An 18,647-nucleotide genomic window follows, 5' to 3' on the forward strand; every position below is an offset into this window, starting at 1 on the left:
CCCATGCCCCGCCAGTGACAGACCAGGCCTGAGGCACCAGCCTAGTGCCCCTTCCTCAGCTACCTTCAAATCCATAAGCCAAACAAATGAACGAGGAAGGGCCACCCAGCTCAGCCCAGAAGCCCGCTGGCGGGGCTCAGGCTGGACTCTTGACCAGTGTTTTCACCCAGAGCTGGTCAAGTCCCCTGCATGAGTCCCTGGGCTCAGCAAATCAGGAATCAGGTCACCAAAACAGACCACCCCCAGTCCCTGAGCCGGTGGTCCGGCCTCCCAGCCCAGCCCGCATCGGGGTCTCGAGGGAGGCACGCTTTCTGCTGCTCCTCACCCTGCATCACGGGACGAGCTGCTAACGTGACTTACCGGTCGTGGGTGAAGAGGAAGGTGACGCTGCGGTAAAACGTGGGGAGAGAGAAGGTCATTGTACAGGTTTGAGGTTTGTTAAATCTCTTCATTTTCACGTTTTGTTTCCCGGTGGCTGTTATACACCCGCGGCCTGTTCAGCACTAGCTACGACTCCAGCTGAGGGACCCAGGGCACTGGCGGCCTCCTCCAGCCCTGGCTCCTGCAGGTCCGTGTGGCCGTCACCCTGCTCTGGGCTTGGGGCTGTGGTTGAAATGTGGGAGGGGGCGGGGGACACGCCCCGAGCTGAGAGGCAGGTCATTACTTCCCGCCTGCCTAGAAGGGCCGTCCCTGCCGAGCTCAGGGGAAGGCAGGCCCCCTGCAGGGGAGGGGGCCTTACTTGTGCTGGGGGTCGGAGTGGTGCTGGTGGGGGTGGTCGTGGCGGAGGTGGTCGTGGTGGGGGTTGAGGTGGCGGAGGTGGTCGTGGTGGGGGTTGAGGGTGCTGAGGTGGACACACAGACGTTGAAGTATTTCTCCACCGTCCCGTTGGGGCCACAGAACTCCCAGTAGCAGAAGGAGCCGTCCTGTGTCATGTTGACGATCTTCCCTGCGGGAGGCCAATATCTACCCATCAGGGACAAGACAGAGGCTCCCCAGGCCCCTCAGCCCGTCCACACAGGGGAGACGGGTCCCCCACCACCAACCAGCAGCCAGCCAGCGCCCGCCAGGACCCCGCGCCCAGGACCCTCAGCGGTGCCCATCAGAACATAGAGGCTGCGTCACAGAAGGGGCTTCATTCCCCATCAGGAGAAACACAGATGTGTCAGGTGAGCCCTAAGGGCTGCTGCAAACCAGAGGCACCTCCGAGCTGACAGGGGCTCAGGGCAGCCACGCGGACCTTCAGGGGGGCCGGGGACGGAAGCACAGGAGGTTGCACCCAGCCAGGACCCAGGTGGGTCCAGGAGGAGCATCCGGCGGTGGGCAGCTTACCTTCATCAACCCGGCAGACAACTTTCGAGGACTTGGTACACATGCTGAAAAGCAAGCGCGAGGCTGCAGGCCCGAGGAGGCGCCGGCCTGTGCCCTCACCCGCCCCCCACACCCCACGACAGGCCTGCAGCCTCAGGGTGACGCTGCCCCAAAGGCCGGCTCGGGACCCCACCTGGACTCCCAGTGTGGGCAGAGCAGGGACGAGGCGAGGCGCAGAGGCAACACGGGCCACCCCTCCCCCCCGCCGTGTGCGTGCGTGTGAGTGGGCGTGCATGTCTGTGTGTGTGCGCTGATCTCCCCGGGCCCCTGTGACGGGAGCTTAGGTACCAGGCGTGGCAGATGTGCCCTGCGGGCACGGACGTGCCCGGTGAGTAGTGAGTGTTGTCGATGTAGCAGCCGCACTGGTCCCTGGTGACACACGCCTTCAGCTCCTCGTCGTAGATCGGCCTGAGCTTAGGGCACCGGGGGTAGCAGCCTGGTGGGCACAGGGCGCTGGGCTTGGACCGGCGCAGAGGATGTACATCCACCCCGTCCACCTCACCCTGCCGACCCTCCCCGCCCCGCAGGCCCTCTTTTCCAGGACGCCCTCTGGGACAGCCAGGCCCCGCCCAGCCTCCTGGGGGGCATGGCCCCTGCGCCCTCCCCAGATGGTCCTCTAGTTCCCAGCTTTTCTCAGCTAGAGGCCTCCTCAGCCCCCACCTCATCCTGACCTGCTCTTTTCCCACGGCACCTTCGCTCCTGACTCAGAGGCCCCCTGACTTCCTGGTGTGCTAACCTGACCCCTTTCTGTCTCTCCCCTTGAGAGTGGGGTCTCAGCTCAGACTCCCAGCAGACTGTCTGATGAACAAACTGCAGCAGGGCGAGCTTGGCCTGCCTGGCACGCAGGGCAACACCCCACGGGGCCCCTCACCCTCCAGGTAGGACACGGAGATGTTGGAGTGGATGCCGTTGACGGTCCGACAGGTCTCGAAGCTGCGGTTCCCGCAAGGTTCGTAGTGCCACTCACACTCGTCGGGGGGGTTGTAGTAGTCGCAGAATATGGCTGGGGGTAGAGGTGCCGTCAGACTTGGGGAGGGCGGAGGCGGGGAGGGGACCACGGACACGCCCCTCCCCACTCAGCAGCTCCAGCCCCGCCCCGCGGGTGCCCGGGGGCCAGGGCAGGCCGGCGCTCACGGCACAGGTCGGGGGTCCTCCAGAACACGCAGGCGCCCTCCTTGGTGCACTCCTGGGCGTAAGAGGCCACGGCGGAGCAGAAGCACTCACAGTCCCCGCCGGCGTCGCAGGAGCAGGAGTCTTGGACGCAGGCTTCGTAGAAGGGCATGGGGTCCACCTGGGGAGGGGCGTCCATGTGCCAGGGTCCACGCTGCCCTGCCGGGGCCAGGCCCTCCCCTGTGCCCCGAGAAGCGCAGGGCCCCGAGGCTGGGACAGGGAAAGGTGACCCGGCACCACCCCCCAGGGGCCTGCCAGGGGGGTCCCACAGCGGTGCCCACCACACCCACCCCCCACTGCCGGGAGCAGACGGCTGTCTGGGCGCGCTGTGCCCTGGAAGGTATGGGAGAGCCTGGGGATCCAGCCACGTCTCTCAAAGTTAAGACTGGACCTCTGGTCATGTGTCCGGACACACAGGACGGAGCTCAGGGGTGACACTGAAGGGAGAGCACCTGGCCCGTGGCCCCGCCCACAGGCCGACACGCCCCTCCCGCCTCGCGGTGGCTCCGCCCACACCCGCGCCCCGCCCACCTTGCTGTGGCAGAGCGCGAAAACCCGGCTTTTGATGATGCTGCACTGCTTCACCGACCAGGAGCGGCGGTGCAGGTTCACGGTGCAAGGGTCCGGGGTGGTCCTCACGTCCGGACAGGTGGAGGCCTCCTTCCAGCTGTTCCCGAAGTCCAGCTCACTGTCCACCACCATGCGGTCCCGCGTGGTGAAGTCGTTTTTGGACCGCTGGTCAAAGTTCCCGCACAGGCCACACACCGCACCCTGCAGAGACAAGCCGGACAGGGGGCTTTGCCCGGGGGCCTCGCGGGAGGGAGGGGGCTGGCCCTGGGCGTGCCTGGGCGGCCCGGGCAGGCAGGGAGCTGCGCACCTTATAGGAGGGGTCGAGCTTGATGAAGATGGTGGTCTTCCTGTCCCAGATGACGATGACCCCGATGCTGGCCTCCACCACCAGGTACTGACCCACATCCCGCGTGGTGTAGGCCACGTTGTGGCCCACGTCACGCTGGATCACCATGCAGTGTCTGTCCTCCAGCTTCAGCACCGTCCTCTGTGCCCAGGGGAGAGGCCCGTCACTGGCCTGGTCCAAGGGGTCCCCAGGGACCATGCACCCCCCGGGGAGGGGCAGCACTCACCCCAATGAAGATCTTGATGGCCTTGGAGCAGGTGACCCCAGTGGTACCGCAGGGCACATTCTCGGTGATGATACTGAAGGAACCCAGGGAGGTGTTCTGGCCGCAGTAGTCCTGGGGGCCCAGGGGCACGTGAGCCAGGCTGACCCAGCCACGGGGTGAGGGGCACCCCACCCCAGCTGGGCCCCACCCCAGCCCCTCCTCTGCTGAGAGGCAGCTTAACCATCCCCCACACACGCCCCTGGGCACCCCACACCCCTGACACCCGCGGGAGGTCGTGGAATGGGAGGGCCAAGGAAGGGCTCCCCTCTGACCCCAGACCCTGTCCGCTCAGAGCCTCCTCATTGGGCTGGGACAACCCAGGGCCAGCAGTTCAGGGACCACAGAACAGAGGCGGGCTCTGCCCGTGCCCTCGGCCTCACCTGAACGGCCACGTAGGAGCAGTGTCCGTCGAAGTCATAGTACTTCCCGTCGAAGGTGATGTAGTGGCCATTCCCGTAGATGGAACAGGTGCCATGGCACACGAACTGGGTGCACGCCCAGCGCCCTTTCTGGCAGGTGCTGGGGAGAGGGAGATGGGGGCTGGAGGGGCTGCAGGGGCCTGGGCTCCCCAGCCCTGCTTAGAGAGCAGCCTGGAGCCCTGCAGAAAACCCCCAGCAGCTCATACCTCCAAGCCCTCGTACCGCAGCCCCCATCAGGACCAGGGCCCTGCAGACCCCAGCCAGCCCCACGGAGGAGGCTGTGCCCCAGGGCAGGCTCCCGGCGGAGCGCTCAGGCGTCCTGCAGACCCCAGCCAGCCCCACGGAGGAGGCCGTGCCCCAGGGCAGGCTCCCGGCGGAGCGCTCAGGCGTCAGAGGCAGGGCCGGGCTCTCACCAGGTGTTGCAGTCAACCCTGATCTTGTCCCCGGGCTGGTACAGGTCATTATTGTGCACACACGGACACGCCTCCTCCACCACGCAGCCCCCCCGGCCGTCGTCCATCAGCCCCTCAGGGCACACGCAGCCACTAATGCACTCCATCTGGTACTGGGGGGTGGTTGGAGAGAGGGGTTCAAGGACCAGATGCCAGGCCCAGGATGGCCAGCCCCTCTTCTGACACTGCAGACACTCACTCGTGTCTCCCACCCCACCCTCCGATCCTCAACCCCGCGCCCTGGTCCAGCCTCCAGAGCCCCACCCTCAGGCTCCCTGTGGGGCTGGGAGGCAAGTGAGAACGGCCTGCCCGGGGCCCCTCCACGGTCCCTACAGGGGCCCGCGGGCAGCTACTCCCTCAAGGGATGAGAGGGCAGCAAAGCCCGAGCGTCCGAGGCCCAGGATCCGGAGCCTCAGGGCCACACAGGAGCCCCCCGCGCCCCCCGCCTCAGCGGCACCCCCAGAACGCACGTGGCCGGCAGCCAGCGTCTGGCAGCTGACGGGCCTGGGGCTCCGGGTGGCCAGTGCCGTTAGGTTGCTGCAGTCGACATGGATCTTCGGGGCCTCGCAGGCTGCGGGACGGAAGGGGCCGCTGAGCCCAGCTGAAGCTGGGTGGGGGCTCGGGCGGGCAAGGGAGAGTGTAGGGGGCGGGAGGCCGCGCACGAGGTGGCGGCCACTTACCCTGGCCGATCAGCTTGACCTGTATGCAGCTCAGCCTCCCGTTCCGGCAGACGCTGAGAGGGAGAGGTGGGGTGAGCCAGGCCCAGCGGCTCTATGGGATGGGCGGGCAGGGGGTGGGCCCCCCGAGCAGACGGGGCGCACCCCTCCCCCACCCCAGGACACCCACCATCGCTCCTCCTGCCTCAGGACCACATCCCCTGCCTCCAGGTAGAGGCCGCGGTGGTAGCAGGAGCACTTGGCCAGGGGCACGCAGCGGCCCTTCTCGTCCAGAAACATGTGGTCAGGGCAGCCGCAGCCGTCCACGGGCGCGAAGCCCTGCAGGCAGTGGGTGTCGGACTCGGACAGCGAGCGGCAGGTCTGCCGGCAGGTGGTCAGGTTGTACAGGAAGACCTGAGACTTGGGGCAGGACTCCAGGTCCTTGTCTGCAGAGGGGAGGGGCCTGTGTGAGGTGGGGCAGCCCCAGCTCCTGCTCCCCAAAGGCCAGCCCCAAGCCCCGTGTCCAGCTGGGACACCCGCCCAGCCGAGGGGCCAGCAGAGCGGTCACCCCAGGCCCATCCCGGCCACACAGGGGCCACGTGCCCCACCTTCTGGGCTGAGGGGTTCCAAGCTCCTCCATGCAAGCAGATGCCCAGGCTGGTTTGCCACTGGCCCCTGCGATGTCACCCCCATCCCCTCCCCCCTCGACTGCCAGGGTGGGACGGCAGGGACCGGAAGGCCGGCCGGAGCCCGAGACTCACTGCAGACGTGCTCCCGCCAGCCCCACAGCATGACGCCCTTGGCGGCGCAGGCGCGGGCGTACGAGGACAGGGCCGCACACATGCAGTCCTCCGTGCTCTGGCAGTTGCACGTGTCATACTTGCACCTCTGGGGGGCAGACGGGCCGTGAGGTGGGAGCCGGCTGGGGAGCGTCACGCCCATGCAAGCACTCAGACACGCAGCCCGTACACGCGTGCACAAGCCCTCAGACACGCAGCCCGTACACGCGTGCACAAGCACTTGGACATGCAGCCCGTACACGCGTGCACAGCACTCAGACACGGAGCACATACACGCGTGCACAGCACTCAGACACGCAGCCTGTACACGCATGCACAGCACTCAGACACCCAGCCCGTACACGCGTGCACAAGCCCTCAGACACGCAGCCCATACCCGCGTGCACAGCACTCAGACACGCAGCCCGTACACGCGTGCACAGCACTCAGACACAGCACGTACACGCGTGCACACACACCCTTCACCGCATGTGCACACTCACACAAGCAGCGATATACATGTGCTTGTGCACACACAGCAGCTTCCCACAGGAGGGGTGGGGCTTAGCCGGGGCGGGGGCCGCTGCGTGCCCACCCACCTTGTAATACTCGGCTGGGTCCACGGTGGAGTGGCACCTCTCAAACGGGGTCTTGGGCTTCTTCAGCAGGGAGCACCAGTGCTCGGCGTAGTTGGCTGTGGAGGGTTCAGCCCCCTCAGTGGGACGGCCGCTCTAGCACGTCCCTGCGTCCCGCTTCCCCGTCACCCAGGCTGGAGCAGACATTGCCCCTCGGTGGACCAAAACAGGCCCCCCCCTTCAGGGCAGGTGCCCCTTGCCTCTCGCCAGCTCCCCAGACGTGGCAGGCGGCCAGTGGGTGTGAGGGTGTCCAGTCGAGGCCACCACCCACGGATTAGCAGACCCTCTGCTGGGTCCCTCGGCCAGCTACCACCGTGGGCCACCGTAAGCCAGCCGCAAGGCAGAAGGCAGCAGGCAGCCAGCCGGCCACACCTCACCCACCCACCACGTCCCCCCAGGAACCCCGTCTGCCTGGGGCCGGGGCCCGGTGGCCAAGCCTCACCGCTCTCGATGCTGAGGGCGCAGGGGTCCTCCAGCCAGTCCAGCTTGTCATCGCAGCTCGACTGGGCCTTCCAGGTGTTGGCGAAGCCGGCGCCCGTGGCCTCCACCAGCCCCCCGGCCGTCCTGAAGTCGTCCCCTTCGAGGCCATTGAAGTTCCCGCAGAGGCCTGAGGGGCCGGGACAGGGTTGGGAAAGGCGGGGGCCGCAGAGGCCCGACGGTGGCCGCGAGGGGGAGCCGGGCGGCGCCACTCACCCTGCACTCGGCCCTGGGCCGCCTGGTCCAGCGACAGGAAGAGCTGCATGACCGGCACCAGCTGGATCTGCAGCTTGAGGCCGAAGGTCGTGGTCACCACGAGGTGGTAGGAGGACGGTTGAAAGATGGAGAAGCTCGCTGCAAGGGAGGGGCGTGAGGCCGGGCGTGAGGGTCGGTGAGGGGGGAGGCATGAGGGGCGGTGGCAGAGGGGTGAGGGGGGGCGTGAGGGGGTGCATGAAGTGAGGTAAGGGGGGGCGTGAGGGGTGGTGGGGGGGGCGTGAGGGACGGTGGCAGAGGGGTGGGGGGGGCGTGAGTGGGTGCATGAGGGGCGGTGAGGGGCGTGAGGGGGGGTGTGAGGGGCGGTAAGGGGTGGGGGTCTGCCCATCCCCCATCTCCTCCTCCCTCCCCCGTCTCCCCCTCAAGTCGGCGCACCCGGAGCAGGACTCACCCGTCACGTGGGGCAGGTTCACCGTCTGCTCATTCAGCAGGACGCTGCCGTCCGACTTGAAGGCCACCACCTGCAGGCAAGGCCAAGGGGACACGGGCTGAGAAGGGCCGTGGGCCCGGGGGAGCTGGGAGGGTGGGAGGCAGGAACACCCACGTTCTTCTTGTTGTCGGCCAGCAGCACCACCGTCTTCAGGCAGGTCTGCTTGTCCGTGAAGCCGCAGGGGGCCAGCTCGCCCAGGAGGGCGTAGGAGTCGTTCTGGGTCTGTGGGGTGGAGGTGAGGGCGCTGTAGTCACACGGCGGGTGGGGCAGGGGCCCAGCGCCCGCACGCCGCTGAGCGCCAGCCCACCTTGGTCAGCACGTAGTAGCAGTCCCCGTGGAAGGTGTACTTCCTCCCGTCGAAGGTGGAGATGTGCGCACCGCCCTCCAGGCTGCAGGTCCCGGGGCACTGCAGGTCCTGGCACACCCAGCGGCCAGCGTTGCAGACACTGTGAGGCAGAGGGCCCAGGGTCAGGCTCGACTGCCACCCCCAGTCCGCCGGGACCCCCGGGCCACCGGGACCCCCGGCCCACCTGGACCCCCCAGCCCACAGAGATCCACCGCCCGCTGGGACCCCCGCCCTGGCACCCACCACTGCTCGCAGTTGTTGGTGATCTCCTGGCCGGGCGTGTACAGGTGTCCGTGCAGCTTGCAGCCACACTGGCTCACGGGGATGCAGCTGCCGCCCGCGATGTCATCATACACAGTGCCTGCAACAGGACACGTTCCCCTCAGCCGCCCTGATCCCGCCGCTCCCAGGGCCACAGGTGCACCTGGCCTCCCACCCACAGACCCCTCTTTGGGGGCGCTTTGGACCCACACTGTGTCTGAGGGACCTGCCTCCAGACTCAGGGTCACGGGCCAGGCTGGAGAAGGACTGTCCAGGGGTGAGGAGCAGGAAGCTGACGCTGAGTGTGTGTGCGTGCGTGTGTGGGGAGGGTCTCAGTGCTCGTGCTCTTTCTCCCGCTTGTCCCCCATCCCGCCTCCCCACTCCCCGCCCGCGTCCTCACCTTCTGGGCAGAAGCAGCCGTCCATGCGGTGCTCTTCACACAGGTTGCTGACCTCCAGGTGTGAGCAGGTGTCCATGCAGGGTGAGCCGCTCTCCAGGTAGACCATGTTCCCAGGGCAGCTCTTGGCTGGACAAGCAAAGGCAGACCCCTGAGCCAAGGGGCGGGCGCGGCGGACACCATGAAGGGTCTGGTGCACACACGTGGCCCCCAGCCCTGGACACACCAGGCCGCCCTGCCCGGCACCCACAAAGACCAGCACGTTCCCCGGGTCAACCCCCGTGAGCCCCCTGCGTCCTCCCGCCGCTGTCCCGGCACGCCGCTTACGGCAGAACGCGTCAGTCCTCCAGTTCTCTGGGCGCCCGCCGGCGTGGGAGCACTGGCGGGAGAACTCGGCGATGGTGCTGCAGATGCAGGAGGCGTTCTGCGGGCAGTGGCAGCGGTCCTGCATGCAGGCCTGCACGTACAGCTCCATGGACACCAGGCCCTGGCAGCTCGCGAAGGCCGCGGCCGTCAGCAGCCGCTCGCACTCGGCGCGCTGGGGGGCGATGCAGGAGGCGGGCATGGGTGGGGCTGCTCACGCCCCCAGCTCTCCCCACCCCCCAAAGCCCCCACCCGCACCGCGGCTGGGGACTCACGTGCTCGGAGCAGGACTCGGGGACCACCGTCTCCTCGGGGTCCTCGCACACCACATCAGGCTTGTTCACCTTCTGCATGTTCCCAAACTCGACAGGACTGAAGCGTACACCTGGGGGGTCACGGCCTTCAGCAAGGCTGGAGGGCGCCAGGGGGCCGCCCGCACCCGCCCACTGAGGCCCCCAAGGAGGCACTCACCCTCGGAGAGGAACTCCGAGTATGTCTGCAGGCCGTTGTAGTCCCCGCAGAGGCCGCACGTGTGGTTCCGGAACTTACTGTCCAGCTCGAGCTGCCGGGGGAGGGGACAGGTGAGCAGGCCGCAGGGTCGCCCCCCCCCCACAGCCAAGTGGGGCTCAGAGCCTGGTCAGCTGTGGTGGGAGACCTGGGGGCAGTTCTGGCAGCCCTGAGGGCCCAGAGGGACCCTCACAGGGTGCCCCCCCGCTCCCCACGTGGCGCCCCAGCCCCCCGGCCCTCCCCGCAACGCACCATGACTGAGTCCTCCTGGTTCCACATGAGAGTGAGCCCAGCACGGGAGTAGATCTTGGTGTAGGCGTCAGTCTTCTCGATGAGCAGCCCCGGGCTGTAGTGGGGCGTGCTGACCCTGGGGGTGGGCACGGGGGTCACGCTGGCCCATGCAGCTCCCCCTCGCAGAGGGGCCGAGGCTGTGGGCTTGGGTGGGATGGCCGCTCTCTGGGGACACTTGAGCAGTGGCTGAGCCCCTGCCCACCTGCCTGGCCAGGTGGGGCCACACACGCCTGCCCAGGGCCCTCTCCACACCCCACCTCAGGCTCCATTCCTGGTAGGAATCTCCAGGAGCCCTGGGAGGAGGGCGGGCCAACTGGGAAAGCCTCACCCAGCCTCCGAGGGCAGGCCCTGTGCCTATCCCGCACCACCTCTGGGGCCCTGTGCCCACCCCGACGCTGAGCCCGGGCTGTGGGAAACTAAACCCCGAGCAGCAGGGAAAGGGCAAAGCTTGCAGGTGGGGAACCGCTGGGCAGGAGTGCGCTCAGAGCCCCATTGTTCCCCAGACAATGCTGGACAACGTGGGGGAGGAACGGCCTCCTGTGGGCCCCGCGTAACCCTAGCCCGCCGGGCCGCCAGGACGGCGAGCCCAGAGCCTGGTGGGCTCCCAGCAGAAAAGGTCTCAGAGACGCGCGGGATAAATAAATCCCTTGAGCCCCCTCCCCAGCCCCGCACCCCTGGGAGTTCCTGCCAGGGCCTCATCAGCATTTGCTGAATGAATCGATGACCTGGACTCGGACCCCACACTCTGCTTCTGAGCCGTTGGCCAGAATAGACGCGGGCCGGGGGAGTGGGTCAGGCTGGGGGGCAGGGGCCGCAGCCCTGTCACCAGGACTCAGGAGGGGACGGGCCGGACAACTCACATGGCCCCGTTCAGCACGGTGAGCTGGCGGGTGAGGTAGATGGTGTCGTCCTTGACGGTCAGCAGGATATACTTGACCTGGGACGGGCCCCCACTGCTGCTGGGGCCGCGCTTCAGGTGCACGGCGAACTCCTTGTAGGCGTCGCGGCAGTCGGAGGCGAAGTTGTAGTCGCACAGCCCAGGGAAATGGAAGACGTCGCCGTCGAAGGTCTTGTAGTGGAAATCGCCCCAGGAGCTGCACACGCTGTGGCCGTGGTTCCGGGTTCTGCCTTCTGGGGGCCGCGGGGGGAGGCGTGAGTGGCCTGGCCGCCTCCCTCAAGGACCCTCTGCTCCGGAGGCGCCCGCCAGCTGCTCAGAGCCACTGGGGTCTTGGCCCAGGCCCTGGGGAGGTCGCCCTGCAGGGCCCTCTGCCGGCCCCCTGGTCACCCGCCCGCATGGTCTCGGGCCCCCGCAAGGGCATCTGCAGCTGCCTCGCCCTCACGCCCGTACCCTGCGGGGGCCCCTACCCTGGCCGTTGCCACACTCTGTCCAGTGATGCCCCAGCCAGTGCCCCCTCCCCCAGCTCCAGCCTGCCCGCACTCAGCAGAGGGTGGTGCCAGACCCCTCAGAGGGGGCCCCCAGGTTCGCCCCCGCCCCCCCGGCCCCGGTGGCTCCGCTGGATGGAGAGCCCCCTGTCCTGCCCTCACACAGGCTTCTCTGGCTGAAGCCGCCCCTGAGCAGAGGCGCAAACAGCCGGCTCTGCAGAGGGGACCGTCTTGGTCTCGACCCTCCAAGGGCCCCTGACACCCAGGACTGGGGGCCTGGCCCCTTCTGGTGGGCCCCTGCCTCCCTCAGAGCCACAGGCAGCTGCCCGGCCCAGCGCGTCCACCTGGGACTGTCCCCTGGACACACTGGCTGGACCATCACCTTCAAAGGGACTCCCCCTTCCCTTCTCCTTTCCTCTCTGCACCCAGAGTCAGCAGGGGTGGGGCCACAAATGCCAGGCCAGGTCGCCCACCCCAAAGCCTGGGCCGAGGAAGACCCCCTCTCCTCCAGGCAGGACCATCTGCTCTGGGGATCCTGCAGCCTTCTCACCTCTCTGGAGCTCCGTGCCCCTGGCCCAGGTCAGAGCCAGGCAGAGGGCCGCCAGGTGGGCCAGCAGCAGCCCCATGGTGGCCAGAAGGAAGGCAGGGCAGAGTGCCCAGGGCAGGGGCCAGGCCTTATATGCCCCACAGAGCCGCCAGAGGGCGGGGAGGGCAGGAGGGTGCGGGACGGGTGGGGCACCCCCCAGGTCATCAGGAAAACAGCTGTGGGGGCTCCGAGGGCCCGCTGGGGAAATATTGACTCAGGTTATCTGGGGTTTATCTTTTACTGCTCCGGTAGAGCTGGCCGTGCCCGGGATGCGGCACCGTCTGCCCGATCCCCGCACACACCCAGGGCGGACCTCCGTCCCTCCTGCTGCTGGGCCAGCCTGGGGCCAGGGGTCCTGCTGGAAGCTTGTCCCAGCAGACAGCGCGCTCCCCGCGTCCCCACCTCACCCATCCAGCACCCCCAGCACAGTGAGGCCCAGTGGGGGCCTCCCCAGGGGCCCGGATAGGCCAGTCTGTGGGGTGGGCGCCCCCTCCCACCTGGGGGCCTCCCAGAGGTCATCTGGGCCACAGCTACCCCAGCGGGGCCCTGCTTTCCCTGAACCCTGCTGCCAGAGGCAGGGCAGGCGTGGGCTACTGGGGGCCCAGGGATCCCTCACTTCAGCACAGCTCCTTCCTGGAGCCTGCGAGCTCCGTGAGGGCCTGGCTCCAGCCCACTCGCTAATCCCTTCCCTCCCCCAGCCCGGCCCGCCTCTGGAATTACATGTAATTGGAACTTGGGGAGCCCAGCATCCTCTGGGACACAGGGCACCTGGCCCCAGGCCAAGAGTGGCCATCCCCCAGGGGAAGGGGCCAGGTCCGGGCAAGGAGGTGGCTCTCAGCCCAGCACAGGCCTGGCCCTGCCGCCTCCCAGGACAGTGGGGAGGACCAGGGCCGGGGGAGGTGGCCCACAGGTGCTCCCAGACCAGGCCTCCCACAGCAGAGGGTCCTGCCCCGGAGAGGAGCTGTGGCCTCAGGCGCACCCCAGACCCTCCAAGCTGAGCCCAGCGCGTCTGGAAACGCCTCGGAAAGGGGCGTTTGGGCTGCACAGGCCCCGAACCTTAGCGATCTCTGGGCAGCCCCCGTTGCTGGTGGATAAACCGAGGTTGGGCCTCCCCTCCAAGCAGTCCGCCCGTCCTGAAAACAGTGCATCCTGGGTTCAGCTTTTGACTCTGGCCCACACGAGCGTGGACGACTGTTCACATGAGGGGGAGATGCAGGCTCCAGCCTCACAGTCCCCGGTTTCAGGGTGAGCGGGAGGGGCTCATCTTAGCAGTTACTCTGGAAGAGGGGGCCGCCTGGGGGGGCCGTGGGACCCCCTGAGTCCCTGAGCCCGGCACCCCCACAGAAGCCCCTCATGGGCCTTCCCTCTCCTGACACCCGATCCTCCCACGGCAGCGCCCAGGGCCATGAGCTCCCCCCAGCACAGGTGATGGCTCCCAGGGCCCCTGCAGGGCCAGGACATCAAGGGACGGGCACCCCAGAGTCTGAGAGGGTGACTGGGAGCCACAGTCCCCAGACCCAGCCCTCCTGAGGGTGAAGCCCCTCATCCACCCTCCCTAGACCTGGGGACACGCCTCCCCGCAGGCCCCAGGGACTCGCACAGCGCAGGGCTGGAAGCAGAAGGCCCAGGGGTTAGGGAACCAGAGCGGCAGGGCCAGCGGGCCGGCCGTGCCACTTTCCCGTGGGGCTGGCATGGCTGGCACTGAGCCCTGGGAAAACCCGAGGACGGGCCCGCCGTGGGCCCCAAGGGTAGTCATTTTCCCTGCCAGGCTCCCTCTGCTCTGGTGGGTTCAGGGATTCCTGGCCAGACACAGGGTGCCCAGCACAGCCTCTGGTCTGAGAAGGAAGGGCCCCCTGGGACTGAGGAGGTGGGGTCCCCCTTGCGTCTGAGCAGGTCAGCCCTGTGGACCCTCTGGGTGGGCAACAGGCTGCCCGAGGCCCCTGTGTCTGGCCCCCAGCCCTCTGGGCAGAGTCGCAGGTTGTGAGGCGGGCCCGTGAGCAGTGGCATCAGCCCCACTGGCTGGGGCGGGCATGGGGCGGGCTCCAGCCCCTGAGCAGGGCTGCGGACCCCCGGGTGCTTGGGTACATCCACCCGTCCATCACGCTGACTCGGGGACGCGGGAAGAGGCTCCCTCAGTGTGGCTGGAGCCCTGTCCCCGCCCCAGAGGGACCCCCACTCCTCTCAGTGAGAGGGCTGAGCAAACCACCCAGCGCTCCTCTCTGATGAAGCTGTGACACCCCAGGCCACCAGGACAGCACTCTGCCCAGCTGGGGCTGTGGGGGAGCTGAGTGCCTGCCCGCCGGTGGACCCCTGCAGAGCAGATATGCCAGCAGCCTGGGCAGTCATGGCCCTCCTCCTATAGGCCCCACACCCAGCGGTGTTTACCCTGACAAGACACTGTTCCCGAGGACCGCATGGGTCACCGCTGACTGAGGGAGGGGCCCAGAGACGTCACAAAACGCAGCCCAAGTCGGATAAGTCAGGTCCACAGACCCTGACTCATCAGGAAGGGAGGGGAGGGGAGGGGGAGGGGGAGGGGAGGGGAGGGGGAGGGGGAGGGGAGGGGGAGGGGAGGAAGGGGAGGTCAGCGGCTCCCTCCGTATGTGTGGACCCTGCTCAGACCCTGGGCCCCGCCCCAGGCCCTCGGTTCTGGTCCAGCCTCCGTGGGCAGTTGGAGGGTGCACCCAGGGGAGCCCTCTGAACACCCCAGGGAGACCCCAGCCCCAGCCAGGCCCAGACGGAATCCCTGACAGTTAAGCGTCTGAAGACTCGGTGAGGGGCTGACAAAGCATCAGCTGTGCCCACCCCCTCCCCAAGTGCTCCCGAGACGTCGGAAGGGGACTCTCAGGCCTGGAGACGCCCGCCAAGGATCTGAAGGGCCTGGTGCACACGCGCGGGCCCACGTCAGCCCCGGGCCTGCGAGCGTTTACGAGAGGACATTACCTCCACCCTGCCGCCCCACCCTGCGCCGGGTGAGGGGGCGGGTTCACACACACAGGTGTGTGTTCAGGTGTGAGTGGGCCAGGGCAGGTCAGTGGGCTGGGCCCTCACCCAGGCTCCCCGGAGCAGGCAGGCACAGGCATGGCCTCCCTGGGGGTACAGGGCCTCTGCAGTTCACGAGACCAGTTCACACGTCTCCCACCTCGAGACCCAACACTGACCCTGAGCATCGTCCTCACCGCCCCGCCTGCACCGCGGGACCACTGCTGCCTTCAGTGAGCGCTGGAGGGCTCGTCTGTGTGGGCACCTCCACGGAGCAGCGTCACAGCAGACACTTACAAGCTTCGTTTAGGGGGGGTGGGGGGATGGGGGGATGGGTGGCTGGATAGGTGGGGGGTGGGGGGTGGATGAGGGGCTGGGTGGGTGGATGGATGGATGGACAAACAGTCTCTAGGAGGGATGGGCTGTGCCTTCGGCAGCAGCTCCGCAGGGCTACCACCTCACAAGGGCACGGTGTGTGCAGGCAGTGGCCAGGAACTCAGTCAGCCCGCCTCATTAAAGCCCTCCACAGCCTTGAGAGGCGGGCGCTCACATTGCTTCATTCTGGACCAATGATCAGAAGTGTGAAGAGCCCCTGCGCTTGCCCCGCCCGAGGCCACTCACAGTGGTCCTCGCTGCCCTCAGCCCACGCTGCCCACTGCTTGGTGATGGTGTGGCCGTTGTTCGCAGAAGGTCGACTGTCGCTCTCTGTGAAACTCAGAATGAGTAACAGAAAACCCGATTCCTGCGAGCCCACAGCCCAGGAGAGGAGTCTCCTCCCCTTCCTTCCCGGAGTGGTGCCCTGGGACACAGCCCCCTCTTTCCCACCCCCAGTGGGGCGTCTCACGTGTTTAGAGTACAGTTAGATTGCTTTCTCACACGTCTGCATGCCATCCTGGGATCCCCCGGCCTCCTAGCTAACTCTTGTACTCTGCGCATCCTGAGGCTCAGTCTTTGAGCTGCAGCGCTCTATGAGTTTCAACAAACACAGTGTCACGTGCCCCAGCACAGTATCGAATCCCTTCTGCACCTCTTCAACCCTCCCCAGCAAACCCCTGCAACCAATGATCTTTTTCACCGTCACCATAGTTTTGGCTTGAATATATTTTTATGATTAATCCTAAATCTCTAATTGCTAAAATAATTCTAGAATGTCATGCCATGGGCCACGCTGTGCTCAGTCGCTCGGTCATGGCTGCCTCTTTGCTGTGCAGCCATTAGAAATTATGGCTATGATTTTCTGTTGCTAGAAGGAAAACACGATTCACTGGTCTGGAAAACTTAGAGTTTTGTCTAACAGTGCTAATCTGAAGCATGTTCTCAGTTTGACGGAAGTGTAATTGATACACAATGAACAGCATGTGTCTAAGTGCGGATCTGACCAGTTTTGACATAACGCACACCTGACACCTTCGCCACCTGAGTCGAAACGGGGGTGTGTGTGCAGCGGCCGTCCAGGAAACCTCACACCCCTTGCCCTCGGTCTGCTTCCTGCCCCTCGGGTTAGTCTGTGTTTTCTGGAATCGTATGCAAACAGCCCCACACACTGGCACTGTCTGTTGGTTTGGTTTCTTTCACTCGGGATAGTTTTTCTCCCAAAAGAGAGACTTCTATTTTGGAAAGATTATAGAAGCAATCAGCCTCGGGAAGCACCACTCCCAAATCACGGAACCTGCTGATTTTCTGGGTGTATCCCTATCTTTCGGCCATTATTAATTCTGAGAGCCCTTCTGTACTTGTGTCTAAACTTTGAACTAATTTCCCCACTACCTGCATTCATTGGAGTAGAGGCATTCCGTCCGTATTCCTCACGCACGGTGGTGGGGAACAGAGAGCGCACTGTGGGAGACCCGGCTTCCGGACGCGGGCGACCAGGTTCTCGGGGGGTCACCAGCGGCTTTCGTTTCGTTTCTTTCCTGCCTTTTGGCCGCAGCATGCAGCACGCAGAACCTCAGTTCCTGGGCCAGGGGTGGCGCCCCCATGCCCCGCAGTGGACGCGCGGCACTCTGACCACAGGACCGCCAGGGAAGCCCCCCACGACTGGGCATTCTGATTTTCTGGATTCTGGTCTCTGGCTACCTCCTCTGCTGCCATTATTGCTGCTGGCTCCTCGCAGAATCAGCATAATTATTTTGAGATCCATCCACAGTCTCACTTGCGTGCACCGTCCGTTCCTTTTTATGACTGAGTGGCTTTCTTTTGTGTGGAAATAAAAGTGTGTTTGGGGCATGTCAGGTCGCATGAGCAGTAAAGAATCTGCCTGCCAGTGCAGGAGAGGCAAGAGATTCCATCCCCGGGTCGGGAGGATCCCCTGGAGGAGGAAATGGCACCCCACTCCAGTATTCTTGTCTGGAAAATCCCATGGGCAGAAGAGCCTGGCCAGCTCCCGTCCATAGGATCGGACATGACTGAGCTGCTGAGTTCATTTCTCCTGCTGCTGATGGCCTCGGGCTGTCTCCAGTCTGACAGCATCGCAGACCACACCACCAGGAGCTTGTGCCGGACCTGTGATCCTGGGAGTCGGGTGTCTGGGCCACGCTGTTCCGAAGTCTCAGAACAGCGGGCTGTTCTCCACAGGGGTCGTGCATCCCGTCCCCCCAGCGGCAGTGAGCCCCCACTCCCCCCATGCACCCCACCCAGCCACACTTGTCCTGATAGGTGCATGGTGATGCCTCCCCCGGTTTGAGTTGCCTTTCTAACCGTTACTGAAGCTGAGAACTTGTCCGTGTCAGAAAGGTTATATGTCACCTCCTCTCTTCTCTGCTGAAGTGTCTGCTCAGATCTTTTGCCAATTTTGGGGGTTATTTGGGTGGATTTTTTTTATTCAGCTCCAAGACTGGTTTATCTATTCAAGATACCAGTCCAGTACCAGAGTTACCCTTTGCAAATATTTTTCTTCCCCTCTGTGGCTTGTTTTGCTCAGTGTCCTAACAGTGTCTTTGGAAGAGTGGGAAGTTTTCATTCTGATGAGATCCAGGCCATCCGTTTACTCTTTTATGGATGGTACCTTGTGGTATCTTATGGATGATAGAATACAGGCAGGGCAGCCCTCTCCAGGATTCTCGCCTGGTGAGTCCCGTGGACGGAGGAGCCCGCCATGGGGTCGCACCGAGTCAGACACGACTACAGTGATGTAGCAGGAAGCTTTGCCCAACCCAAGGTCAGGAATGCTTCCTGCTGAGTTCTCCTCTAGAGGTGCATCTTTAGGTTTTGAGGGGTTTGTCTGCTTCCTGTTTTTTTGCGCTGGGTCTGCATTGTTGCGTGGGCTTTCTCCGGTCGCAGCTCTTCACTGCGGCCTCTCAGGGTGGGGCTTCTCTCGTAGCGCGTGAGCCCTAGCGCGTGAGGTCAGCAGTTGCGCCGTGGGCTTAGCTGCCCCAAGGCACACAGGGTCTTCCCGGAGCCAGGGCTCGAACCCGTGTCCCTTGCCTTGGCAGGCGGATTCTTTACTGCTGGAACCCCAGGGGGGCCCTAAGCTTTAGGTTTTACACGATGAGTTGAGATTATTTTTCCATACAGTGTGAGGCATGAACTGGAGTCTCCTTTCCTTTCTTAACCCGGCTGTTGCAGCTCCTTCTGGACAAGGCCAGCCTTGCCTCCTTGCGTTCTCCTGTAAAGAGTTAGTTCTTTATATCTGTGTGTGTGTATTTCTGGACTCTCTTCTGTTACACTGACCTATTCGTCCATCCTTATGCTA

General features: G+C 65.3%; 1 protein-coding gene across 1 annotated transcript in view; it reads right to left on the minus strand.

The window, feature by feature from the left end:
- Positions 1–12,031, minus strand: part of MUC2 (mucin 2, oligomeric mucus/gel-forming) — a 30,065-nt gene extending 18,034 nt beyond the window's left edge. The window contains 29 exon segments of the mRNA XM_024987595.2: positions 361–387; positions 740–946; positions 1,330–1,373; positions 1,657–1,804; positions 2,240–2,371; positions 2,503–2,659; positions 3,070–3,309; positions 3,416–3,595; positions 3,681–3,791; positions 4,100–4,238; positions 4,552–4,703; positions 5,061–5,161; positions 5,271–5,323; positions 5,437–5,692; positions 6,008–6,134; positions 6,625–6,719; positions 7,103–7,267; positions 7,354–7,491; positions 7,802–7,871; positions 7,955–8,062; positions 8,148–8,286; positions 8,430–8,547; positions 8,848–8,973; positions 9,172–9,382; positions 9,483–9,592; positions 9,679–9,769; positions 9,967–10,081; positions 10,866–11,136; positions 11,939–12,031. Coding sequence (XP_024843363.1) covers positions 361–387; positions 740–946; positions 1,330–1,373; positions 1,657–1,804; positions 2,240–2,371; positions 2,503–2,659; positions 3,070–3,309; positions 3,416–3,595; positions 3,681–3,791; positions 4,100–4,238; positions 4,552–4,703; positions 5,061–5,161; positions 5,271–5,323; positions 5,437–5,692; positions 6,008–6,134; positions 6,625–6,719; positions 7,103–7,267; positions 7,354–7,491; positions 7,802–7,871; positions 7,955–8,062; positions 8,148–8,286; positions 8,430–8,547; positions 8,848–8,973; positions 9,172–9,382; positions 9,483–9,592; positions 9,679–9,769; positions 9,967–10,081; positions 10,866–11,136; positions 11,939–12,014 — 3,907 coding nt within the window. The 5' untranslated portion in view covers positions 12,015–12,031.
- Between the last annotated feature and the right edge of the window lie 6,616 nt (positions 12,032–18,647).

The sequence above is a fragment of the Bos taurus genome, chromosome 29 (assembly GCF_002263795.3).
Source record: "Bos taurus isolate L1 Dominette 01449 registration number 42190680 breed Hereford chromosome 29, ARS-UCD2.0, whole genome shotgun sequence".
Classification (NCBI taxonomy): domain Eukaryota; kingdom Metazoa; phylum Chordata; class Mammalia; order Artiodactyla; family Bovidae; genus Bos; species Bos taurus.